Genomic DNA, 10,850 nt, shown 5'->3' with positions numbered 1-10,850 from the left:
GAGAGAGAGAGAGAGAGAGAGAGAGAGAGAGAGAGAGAGAGAGAGAGAGAGAGAGAGAGAGAGAGAGAGAGAGAGAGAAGCTGAAACAAGGAAATTTACAACTTGACAAATACTTTACCTCTCTCTCTCTCTCTCTCTCTCTCTCTCTCTCTCTCTCTCTCTCTCTCTCTCTCTCTCTCTCTCTCTCTCTCTCTATCTATCTATCTATCTATCTCTCTCTCTCTCTCTCTCTCTCTCTCTCTCTCTCTCTCTCTCTCTCTCTCTCTCTCTCTCTCTCTCTCATAAAGAGAGAGACACGCAGACAGAGCGCACAATACCATTAGAGCGAGATGTCAAAACATCCCTCAGTGAGAGAGAGAGAGAGAGAGAGAGAGAGAGAGAGAGAGAGAGAGAGAGAGAGAGAGAGAGAGAGAGAGAATGTTGTTTTCAATGCAGTCGCATCACTGCTTTTTACCTATCTCTCTCTCTCTCTCTCTCTCTCTCTCTCTCTCTCTCTCTCTCTCTCTCTCTCTCTCTCTCTCTCTCTCTCTCTCTCTCCCCTTGCGTGCCCCTAAGAAGCTTAAGGACTATAAAACTTATGTATATTTACAGTAAGACGGTCGTGTGTGTGTGTGTGTGTGTGTGTGTGTGTGTGTGTGTGTGTGTGTGTGTGTGTGTGTGTGTGTGTGTGTGTGTGTGTGTGTGTATGCGTGTGTGCGTGTGTGCGGAAGTCTCTCATTACTTCGCCATTATGTGCATCTTGTCTGCGTGTTTTCCAGAGAGAGAGAGAGAGAGAGAGAGAGAGAGAGAGAGAGAGAGAGAGAGAGAGAGAGAGAGAGAGAGAGAGAGAGAGAGAGAGAGAGAGAGAGAGAGAGAGAGAGAGAGAGAGAGAGAGAGAGAGAGAGAGAGAGAGAGAGAGATAAACAGAAAAAATGTGGAATGTTATTTTATTTCCTAACCCTATCTCTCTCTCTCTCTCTCTCTCTCTCTCTCTCTCTCTCTCTCTCTCTCTCTCTCTCTCTCTCTCTCTCTTTCACGGCCAATTTAACCCTCACATAACGAGCCCATTCACCGCACCCCCATTCTTGCCCATTGACCCATGCCTCCTTGTGAGAGAGAGAGAGAGAGAGAGAGAGAGAGAGAGAGAGAGAGAGAGAGAGAGAGGTGGTTAGGAAATAAAATAACATCTTGACATTTTTTTACTCATATCTCTCTCTCTCTCTCTCTCTCTCTCTCTCTCTCTCTCTCTCTCTCTCTCTCTCTCTCTGCTCTCTTTCTATTATATTTTTTTTCCCTATTATTGCAGATTATTTTCTACTTCCACCTCCTCCACCACCACCACCACCATCACCACCACCACCACCACCAGCGCCACCAAAATCTTATTAGCCTCCCCTCAAAAGAATATAATCAAGGCCCGTTTTCTTTGACCCATATTAATGTTATTCTCTTCCCGACACCCATTTTCTTCACAACAAAGAAAACGAGATCACAGGAAATGATGATGACGACGATCATGACGGTGGTGATCGTGGTGGTGGTGGTGATGGTGGTGGTGGTGATGATGATGGTAGTGGTTTTGGTAGTGATGATGGTGGTGGTGGTGGTGGTGGTGGTGGTGATGGCAAAATTATGCATTATTATTATTTTTTTTCACATTTTTCTTACTTTATTTTTGAGTGAAATATTTGTATGGTATCGTCTCTCTCTCTCTCTCTCTCTCTCTCTCTCTCTCTCTCTCTCTCTCTCTCTCTCTCTCTCTCTCTCTCTCTCTCTCCCTCCTTCCATAAATAAGTAGATCACAAGGGTAATTCACTACTGAAAGTGGAGGAGAGGTAGAGGTAGATCGAATTTTCCTCCCTCTTTTTTTCATTCATTCCTCCAGCATCTTAAAATTCCCTCCCTCCCTCTCTCTCTGTTTACCTGTCTCCCTCCTTCTTTTTTTTCCTTCCTTTACATTCTTTTTTTCAGTTCTCTGTTTTTCTTCTATCGCATTTTAATTTTGTCATTATTCCTATTTTTTTCATCCACTCATTCTTTTTCTTTCATCATTCTTTCGTATTATCTTCCTATTTTTTTTTTCTTTTCATTAATAAGTGTACATTCAAAAAGATAGCACTAACATTTCCCAGCAGCTAAGTATCTAAAAAGTCTATATTCAAATAGTATATACACGGTAACATATTCCCTCTACGTATATTTACATTATTTTTCGTAAAAGTCTACGGTGAGAGCAAGCCATGTTTCACTAACACGCTCAGTATTCATATTTTAAGGGTTACTGTAATATTTCCAAACACCTACGCATCTAAAACCTACATTCTCCCGCTCCGTGAAAGTCTATGAAAGTCTACGGTGAGAGCCTGCCACGTTTCACTACCACGCGCAGCATTCTGAGCATTACTGGCTTGTTAATTCTCGTCCGGCCGATGAGAAATTTGCAGAATGTACCGAGACTTTGGGTTATGACAGACTGGTTCAAGAATGTATATGTTGGGCTACCTTCCCTTATCCTTGGGCTGTTTTGGGCTGCTTCAAACGGGGTATATTGGGATGTTTTTGGTGTTGTATTTGGGGTTTGTGTGTTGATATGTTCAGTGTATGGATATGTATGCGTGTGTATATCTGAGTCTGTGTTGTATTTTGGGTACTAATTATAATTTCTCTCTCTCTCTCTCTCTCTCTCTCTCTCTCTCTCTCTCTCTCTCTCTCTCTCTCTCTCTCTCTCTCTCTCTCTCTCTCTTCACCACATCAACACCACACCCCCATACACCCCAATACACATACACCCCAACACACTCTCCACCACACTAACACCCCCACACACTCCCCACCCACACACCCCTTACCCTACCCTACCCCTCCCCTTCCACCCCCACCAAACAACAACAAACCATTCAGGCGGCATGTACAGCAGTAGTAACAGCAGCAGCAGCAGTCTTACCACCACCACCACCACCACCAACACAACCACCACCACCACCACCACTACCACGAGTCCCAGTGCCAGCCCGACGCCACCAGTTCACCACCACCACCACCACCACAGCCTCCTGCACCACCACCTGCACCACGTCAAACCCCCGGCGAGCGTGTTGAATTGCAGTCCCTATGAACACCAGCTCCTGCACCGCCTTCTGCCGCGCCACATTACGACGGAGCATGTGGTCTTCAGCCATAAGTAAGTGGATAAGTGGAGTCGTCACAGTATGAAAGCGTTTTAGTGTGAGAGAGAGAGAGAGAGAGAGAGAGAGAGAGAGAGAGAGAGAGAGAGAGAGAGAGAGAGAGAGAGAGAGAGAGAGTAGTTGTCGTGTATAATGAAAAGGTAGGAATGTTGATTTAAATGGATTGTAAGTGTGTGTGTGTGTGTGTGTGTGTGTGTGTGTGTGTGTGTGTGTGTGTGTGTGTGTGGAGAGAGGGAGAGTATGACTGTGAAAAAGATAACAGTATTTTATCTTGCATTCTTCATTCTTTTATTAATTGTTATTTTTTTTTTTTCATTCTCACTCTATTTTCACTCTTTCGTTCTTTACAATTATCTATTACTTCTTTTTTCTATCATTACTTTCTCCAATCTACATCCTGGCGCTCTCTCTCTCTCTCTCTCTCTCTCTCTCTCTCTCTCTCTCTCTCTCTCTCTCTCTCTCTCTCTCTCTCTCTCTCTCTCTCTCTCCCTGGCAGGACTAAGGTCGGGGGGCGTTCCCTGTACTTCTTCAGCCCAGCCACCAGGGGGGGCCTCACCAAGCCTGTTTTCACCACGAGGGAGAAGCTCACGCCACTGCTGGACGGCCCGACGGTGAGAAAGAGAAAGAGAGAGAGAGAGAGAGAGAGAGAGAGAGAGAGAGAGAGAGAGAGAGAGAGAGAGAGAGAGAGAGAGAGAGAGAGAGAGAGAGAGTGCGTGTGTGTGCATGTGTGTGGGTCTGCATCTTACCCTACTCCATCCTATCCTAGCCTAAGCAAACCAAACCTAACCAAACTTTCCACCCACAGGAGGAGGAGGATGAGGGAAGTGACAGCGGTTCCCCAGGACGTCGGGGGAGTAGCGTGGGCGGGGGGACGGGGATGGGGCGGAAGGGGCGGCCACGGGATGAGATAAGCCCCGGGGTGGTGTGCACGATAAAGAGAATTCACCTTGGGGACCCCGCGTGTGACTTGGGAGTGAGTGTGTGGAGGGGTCGCGGCCCCCAGAGAGGCCTGCAAGGCCCCCAGCGTCCCCCAGCTGGCACGGGCCCGGCGCTACTGGTGGAGGCGTCTCAGAATGGGTGAGTGTTTGGGACTAGGGGGGGGGTGCTTTTCATTTATCCCTTGAATGTACGTGTACCGCGTTTTCTTTGAGTTACCCCTTGAATATATTATGTTTGTCGCATTTTCTGTGATGTTTTCGCTTTTTCATGTTTCATTCTCTCTCTCTCTCTCTCTCTCTCTCTCTCTCTCTCTCTCTCTCTCTCTCTCTCTCTCTCTCTCTCTCTCTCTCTCTCTCTCTCTTTCTTCCATTATATCCATTTTCTTTGCATGTGTCTGGTTTTTCTTCTCATTTTATTTTTTTGTTTTCTTTCCTGTTTTCATTACTTCGTTAGCCATCTCTTATTTTCCTGTCCAGTTTCTTCGTGATTTTTTTCCTTTTTATATTCCATAATTTCTATGTTTTATTTATTTTTTTCCTTTCTCTTTTTTTTTTTTTTATTACATAATCTCATTTCTTTCTTTTTTTTCATTGTTATCCGGTACTTTTCTCTTTACTTGTTTTTCTTACGTCCACGTTTTCTTTTTTTAATTTTTCTTTAGCGTCTTCCTTTCTCAAGTCTCCCCCTTCCATTGTTGTTCGATACATTTTTTTTTCTTTATTTATTTTCTTCCACCTACTTTGCTTTACTTATTCCATCCCGTCCATTTACGTAATCAAAAACTTCACTCATTCACTCCTCCACACATTATCTTTCATCCCCTCCTTGTTTTCCGCCGCTTTTCATTGTTCCTCGGTAAATTTTCTCAACGTACTTGCGTCCATTTCTCTAATTAACGCCTCGCCTCACCTGCCGCACACCGTTACAGCTGCTGGCTGGCTCACTGCTAACATTCTTACCTGTCACTTGATAGGTCGAGGTTCGTGCCCCGTTCAGGTGACAAACTACTGAGTAGCGAGTAAGTATTTTTTAGGCCACGTAGGCTATTGATTGGGTTCTCATTGGCGATCTCTCTCTCTCTCTCTCTCTCTCTCTCTCTCTCTCTCTCTCTCTCTCTCTCTCTCTCTCATCTATCTATCTATCTTTTTTTCTTCATTCTTTAGATCTTTTACTAGAATCATTCCAATCTCATTCTCCTGTCCCCATGTCACCTGTCCCCATCACAAGACCACAATCACACCTGCCTCTCCACACACACACACACACACACACACACACACACACCTGTCCTTCTCACCTGTCATCCAGTGCAAACCTCCTTTCCACACCTGTCTGTCATCGTAATCTCCCTTCCCGTATTCTCCTTCCTTTTCTTCCTTCCTTCCTTCCTTCCTTCCTTCGTGTCATGTTTCTTCCTTCCTTCTCTCTCTCCCTCTTACTTATCTCTCTCTTATTTCCTTCTTCTTTCTTATATTGATTTGTTTCTTCTTTGTTCTCATATCCTTTTCCCCTCTCATTTTACATCCCCTCCTTTTCCTCCTCCTTCTCCGCTTCCTCAACTTCCTCCTCCTCCTCCTCTTTCTCCTTCTCCGCTTCCTCAACTTCCTCATATTTTATCCCTTCTTCTTTCCTTCTTTTTCTTTTCTTTTTTATTGATCTTTTCTTATTTCTTTCATAAAAAATATTACTTTGCATTTATCACATCTCTCTCTCTCTCTCTCTCTCTCTCTCTCTCTCTCTCTCTCTCTCTCTCTCTCTCTCTCTCTCTCTCTCTCTCTCTCTCTCTCTCTCTCTCTCTCTCCCTACCTGGCAGGTGTAATCAGGTGAGAGTCTTTGATAGCTGTCCGCACAAAGCCCACCTCTCCCTCTCCCTCTCCCTCTCCCTCCTGACTCTAATACGTTCACAAAAGAACTAACTGTGTGTGTGTGTGTGTGTGTGTGTGTGTGTGTGTGTGTGTGAGAGAGAGAGAGAGAGAGAGAGAGAGAGAGAGAGAGAGAGAGAGAGAGAGAGAGAGAGAGAGAGAGAGAGAGAGAGTGTGTGTGTCAATAGTGTAAAAATAGCGTTTTGATTAAATGAATGAGTGAAAGTAAATGAAAATATAAATGAAAGCGAATTAATTACGAAAAATATAAATAGACCAATGAATTCAGAGTAGAAATGGGCGAATGGTAATTGAAAACACAAAAAAATATTATGAAAAAAGAAAGGTAGCGAGTAGAATAAAGAGAAAGGAGGAAAGAAAGATAGAAAAAAATAAATAAGGACGGGAGAAAGGAGGGAAGGAAGAATCAATGAATAAATGAGAAAATAAAAGACAAAAAGAAAATATAAACAATATCAAGAAGAAAACAATCACAAAAAGAAGGAAAAAAAACTGAAATAAATAAAATAAGAAATAAATATGCTAATAAAGAAAAACATGCAAAACAAAAAAGGAAAGAAAAGAAACAGACAAAAAATTTCCCTTCCTTTCATCAAATTTTCCTGTCCTTGCGTCATTTTTTCCCTCCATATTTCCCCCTCCATCCCTCATTCCTTCCCCCACCCGTTTCCATATTTACAAACTTCTGCACCACCCTGTAATTTGTTTTCCTCCCCCCACAGACAAACAAACACACAAACAAACAAAATGAGAGGAAGCAAACACCGCAGGGAAGGACACACACACACACACACACACACACACACACACACACACACACACACACAGGCATGCACCCACGCACACGCACACGCAAACATATCTCCCCCCTCTATGCTGTCACCACGAAAAACTGAGGAGGAGGGGGAGAAGGAGGAGGAGGAGGAGGAGGAGGAGGAGGAGGAGGAGGAGAGTTGGTGGTGGTGGAGGTAACACAAGAGGAAGCCACACACACACACACACACACACACACACACACACACACACACGTACACAGGCCTTGATGTGGGTTCTCTTCTGATTAACAATCGGACACAAACACACACACACACACACACACACACACACATTAATGAAAAATAACAACTCTAACTTTTATCATTATTTTTTCATTTTTTCACTATTTCATAATTGCTAATCTCCTTAAATCTCTCTCTCTCTCTCTCTCTCTCTCTCTCTCTCTCTCTCTCTCTCTCTCTCTCTCTCTCTCTCTCTCTCTCTCTCTCTCTCTCTCTCTCTCTCTAATAACGACACACGAAGCCAGCAAAATCTACCTGGCTTAATCTTCCCTCAATAATAATAATGATAATAGTAGTAGTAGTAGTAGTAGTAGTAGCAACAACAACAACAACAACAACAACAACAACAACAACAACAACAACAGCTGCGTTCGCGTGGAGTCGGATTAACTTGAGTCCAGACGGATTTTCTTGCTTTGTATCTCAATTTGGTGCTTCGCTGCTCCACAAATTCTGAAGCGAACCAATGAATCAGCGAAACAACTCGTGATTACAATGGCGGGGTGGGTGATGATGAGGAGGGGGAGGTGGGAGAGAGGGAGTGATTCTACTAACTCTCTCTCTCTCTCTCTCTCTCTCTCTCTCTCTCTCTCTCTCTCTCTCTCTAAGCTTTAACTTGGTTCTAAATCGGTTTGGTTGTAACTAGAGAGAGAGAGAGAGAGAGAGAGAGAGAGAGAGAGAGAGAGAGAGAGAGCATAAACAAATTGCCAAAGGTAAATTTTAGTCAATCTAAGGGTGGAAATTTTAAACCAATCAGCGATGAGAGATTCTTGGCCAATCAGGAACTAGCTAGCACTGGAAGAGGAGGAGGAGGAGGAGGAGGAGGAAGAAGAGGAGGAGGAGGATCAGTAGAAAGCTTAACTCGTATTGAAATTGCATGTGTGTGTCCGACTCTCTCTCTCTCTCTCTCTCTCTCTCTCTCTCTCTCTCTCTCTCTCTCTCTCTCTCTCTCTCTCTCTCTCTCTCTCTCTCTCTCTAACATCCATTATCCTGCCAGGCTCACTCTATCTCCTATCTCACTTTCCATTGGTCTCTCTCTCTCTCTCTCTCTCTCTCTCTCTCTCTCTCTCTCTCTCTCTCTCTCTCTCTCTCTCTCTCACCCTTCCAACCTTTCAATGCCTTTCCTTTCATCCTTCACCCTTTTCTCACCCTTCTATCATTCTTCTATCCCTCCCATCAACACCCAATCTCTTCTCTTACCCTTAATATCTCCCTATCACCATCACCCCCCATCACCCACACCCATCACTCCCTTCATTTCGTATCAGAATTTCACCCCATCCCATCCCCATTACAATTTTCTTACCCTTCCACTTACCCATCACCCTTCCACTCACTCATCATCCCACAGTCACCCATTTCCCACTCCCTTCACGCTCCTTTCACTCCCCTTTCCCAGCAGGCGCGGCGGGGATGGAATGGCTGTGGCGGCCGGATACAGTGGGGAAGTTATGTTTCTGCTCCCTTACTCACTCCTCGCCCGCGCTGACCTAGAGCCTCGAGCCACAGAGATAATGGTGCAGGTGTGTAGGTGTGGGTGTAGGTGTGTCAGTATGGGGGGTTGGAGGGAGTGAAACAGGTGTGTGTGTGTGTGTGTGTGTGTGTGTGTGTGTGTGTGTATGCGGGGCAGTTTGTGTGTAGGTGTGTTGTAAGTGTATATTTTTTTTTCGATTTTGTTTGTCTATCTGTGTCGTTTTGTTTCCTCTCGTCTCTCTCTCTCTCTCTCTCTCTCTCTCTCTCTCTCTCTCTCTCTCTCTCTCTCTCTCTCTCTCTCTCTCTCTCTCTCTTCAAAACACCTTCTGTCACCTCGCAAATCTTCCACTTCAAAGCGTTCCTCCTCCTCCTCCTCCTCCTCCTCCTCCTCCTCCTCCTCCTCCTCCCCCTCTTCCCTTCAATCCCTCATCCCTTACTTTTCTCATCTTTCTTTCTTCCCCCTTTTTCCTTTTCACTTCTTTATTTACTTTCCTTCCCCCTCTCTCTCTCTCTCTCTCTCTCTCTCTCTCTCTCTCTCTCTCTCTCTCTCTCTCTCTCTCTCTCTGTCATTTATCTTCTCGAGTCTGTTTCTCGTCTTTTTCTCTTCCTCTTCTCATTTATTTCTGCCAACTCAACATTGGACCTTATCTTCCTCTTACTCTTTTTTATTCCTTTCCTCCTGTTTATCTATCATTCCTCCCTCCTCCTCTCCCTCCTCCTCCTCCTCCTCCTCCTCCTCCTCCTCCTCCTCCTCTTCTTCTCTTCCTCCTCCTTATCTGCTTCCCCCGAATCATTAAAGTCTCTCTCTCTCTCTCTCTCTCTCTCTCTCTCTCTCTCTCTCTCTCTCTCTCTCTCTCTCTCTCTCTCATCTCTCTCGTTCTCTCTCATCTCTCTCTCATCTCTCTCATACATCACCCTTCACTCTCCCTTCTCGTACATTTACTCTCTTTCTTTCCTCCCTCTCCCCTCATTTCCTCCCCCTACTCTCTCTCTCTCTCTCTCTCTCTCTCTCTCTCTCTCTCTCTCTCTCTCTCTCTCTCTCTCTCTCTCACTCTCTCTCTTTCTCTCTCTCTCTCTCTCTCTCTCTCTCTCTCTCTCTCTCCTCTCTCTCTCTCTCTCTCTCCCTTTCACAATACAAGTCTATGAAATGGCTTTCTCTCTCTCACTTTTACCCTCTCTCCCTCCCTCCCTCCTCTCTTCTAATAGTTTTCTCTCCCTCTATCCCTCCCTTACCCATCTAACCGCTCTCTCTCCTCATTTTTCTCGCTCTCTTTTCCCTCTCTTACGAACTTAACCTTCTCTTTCTCTTTTCATTTTCCTCCCTTCTCGCTCACACTCCTAATCCTTTCTTAATCTATTGTTTTCTCTATTTTCCTCCTCACTCACTACATCTATCTCTCTAGTCCAACCCTCTCTCACCCTACTCTTTTCTCTCTCCTTCTCTCTCTCCCTCAGGACGCCATGCTCTCCTGCGTGAGTGAGTCTGTGGTGTGGTTTGTGGTTCAAAAGCTTCACGCGAGCGCAAAGTGATGCCCAACCCGCGTCAGCTCTCCGGACAGTTGCACCTTGCCAAGCTCAACCTGCGCTCCTCAGTACCTCAAGCGAATCTCCTGATATTGAAAGGTTGTGGAGATACACGTACAGATACACGTACAGACAGACATACAGGTGTTTGTACATACATACATATACGTAAATTTTCATACATTTGTTAGTTTTTATAGACTTCTTTTCTTCTTTTTTTTTTTCTTTTGTTTCTTTTCTTCTTTCGTCGTCGTTTTCTTTCTTTCTTTCTTTCTCTCTTCGTCCACTTCCGTTTATATTTCGTTCTTTCGTATCTCTCTCCCTTCCTTTCCTTCCTCCCTAACCTTTATCTCCCCTTCCTTCCCCGTACCCTTTACCTCTCCCCTTCCCTCTTCCCTTCTTCCTTCTAACCTACGTATCCTTTCTCCTATAACCTTCTTGTATATTCGCCAGCCCTCTACACACACACACACACACACACACACACACACACACACACACACACACACACACACGCATACACACTACTGTTACTATTAGAGCTATTTTGCCTCCTCTTGCTAGCTGCCTTCCGTAACCAGAGCCACGTGTTGCCTCTTTTCCTACCTAGTGTAAGTAACGGAGTGTGTTGTAATTGTATGTATTGTGATGGCGGTGTTGGTGGTGATGGTGGTGTTGGTGGTGGTGGTGGGTGGAGGAGATGAAGTAAAACACGAGAAAGGAGAAGAAGAAGAAGAAGAAGAAGAAGAAGAAGATGATGATGATGATGATGATGATGATGATGGAGAAGATGAAGATGATGAAGAAGA

General features: G+C 44.8%; 1 protein-coding gene across 3 annotated transcripts in view; it reads left to right on the top strand.

The window, feature by feature from the left end:
- The window catches only part of LOC135091241 (uncharacterized), a 27,684-nt gene extending 17,119 nt beyond the window's left edge, over nt 1-10,565 (top strand). Inside the window, exons 2-6 of one of the 3 annotated variants that reach the window (XM_063988692.1) lie at nt 2,881-3,160; nt 3,661-3,775; nt 3,970-4,241; nt 8,444-8,567; nt 9,973-10,565. In XM_063988692.1, the coding sequence (XP_063844762.1) occupies nt 2,886-3,160; nt 3,661-3,775; nt 3,970-4,241; nt 8,444-8,567; nt 9,973-10,047 (861 nt within the window). In that variant the 5' untranslated portion in view covers nt 2,881-2,885 and the 3' untranslated portion in view covers nt 10,048-10,565. Of the gene's footprint in view, nt 1-2,880; nt 3,161-3,660; nt 3,776-3,881; nt 4,242-8,443; nt 8,568-9,972 lie in introns of those variants that run through there. The other 2 variants (XM_063988694.1, XM_063988695.1) reach the window with 2 other exon arrangements.
- Nucleotides 10,566-10,850: the final 285 nt, after the last annotated feature.

This window comes from Scylla paramamosain, chromosome 37, assembly GCF_035594125.1.
Source record: "Scylla paramamosain isolate STU-SP2022 chromosome 37, ASM3559412v1, whole genome shotgun sequence".
In the NCBI taxonomy this organism is placed as follows: domain Eukaryota; kingdom Metazoa; phylum Arthropoda; class Malacostraca; order Decapoda; family Portunidae; genus Scylla; species Scylla paramamosain.
This window is presented reverse-complemented; position numbering and strand designations above follow the sequence as displayed.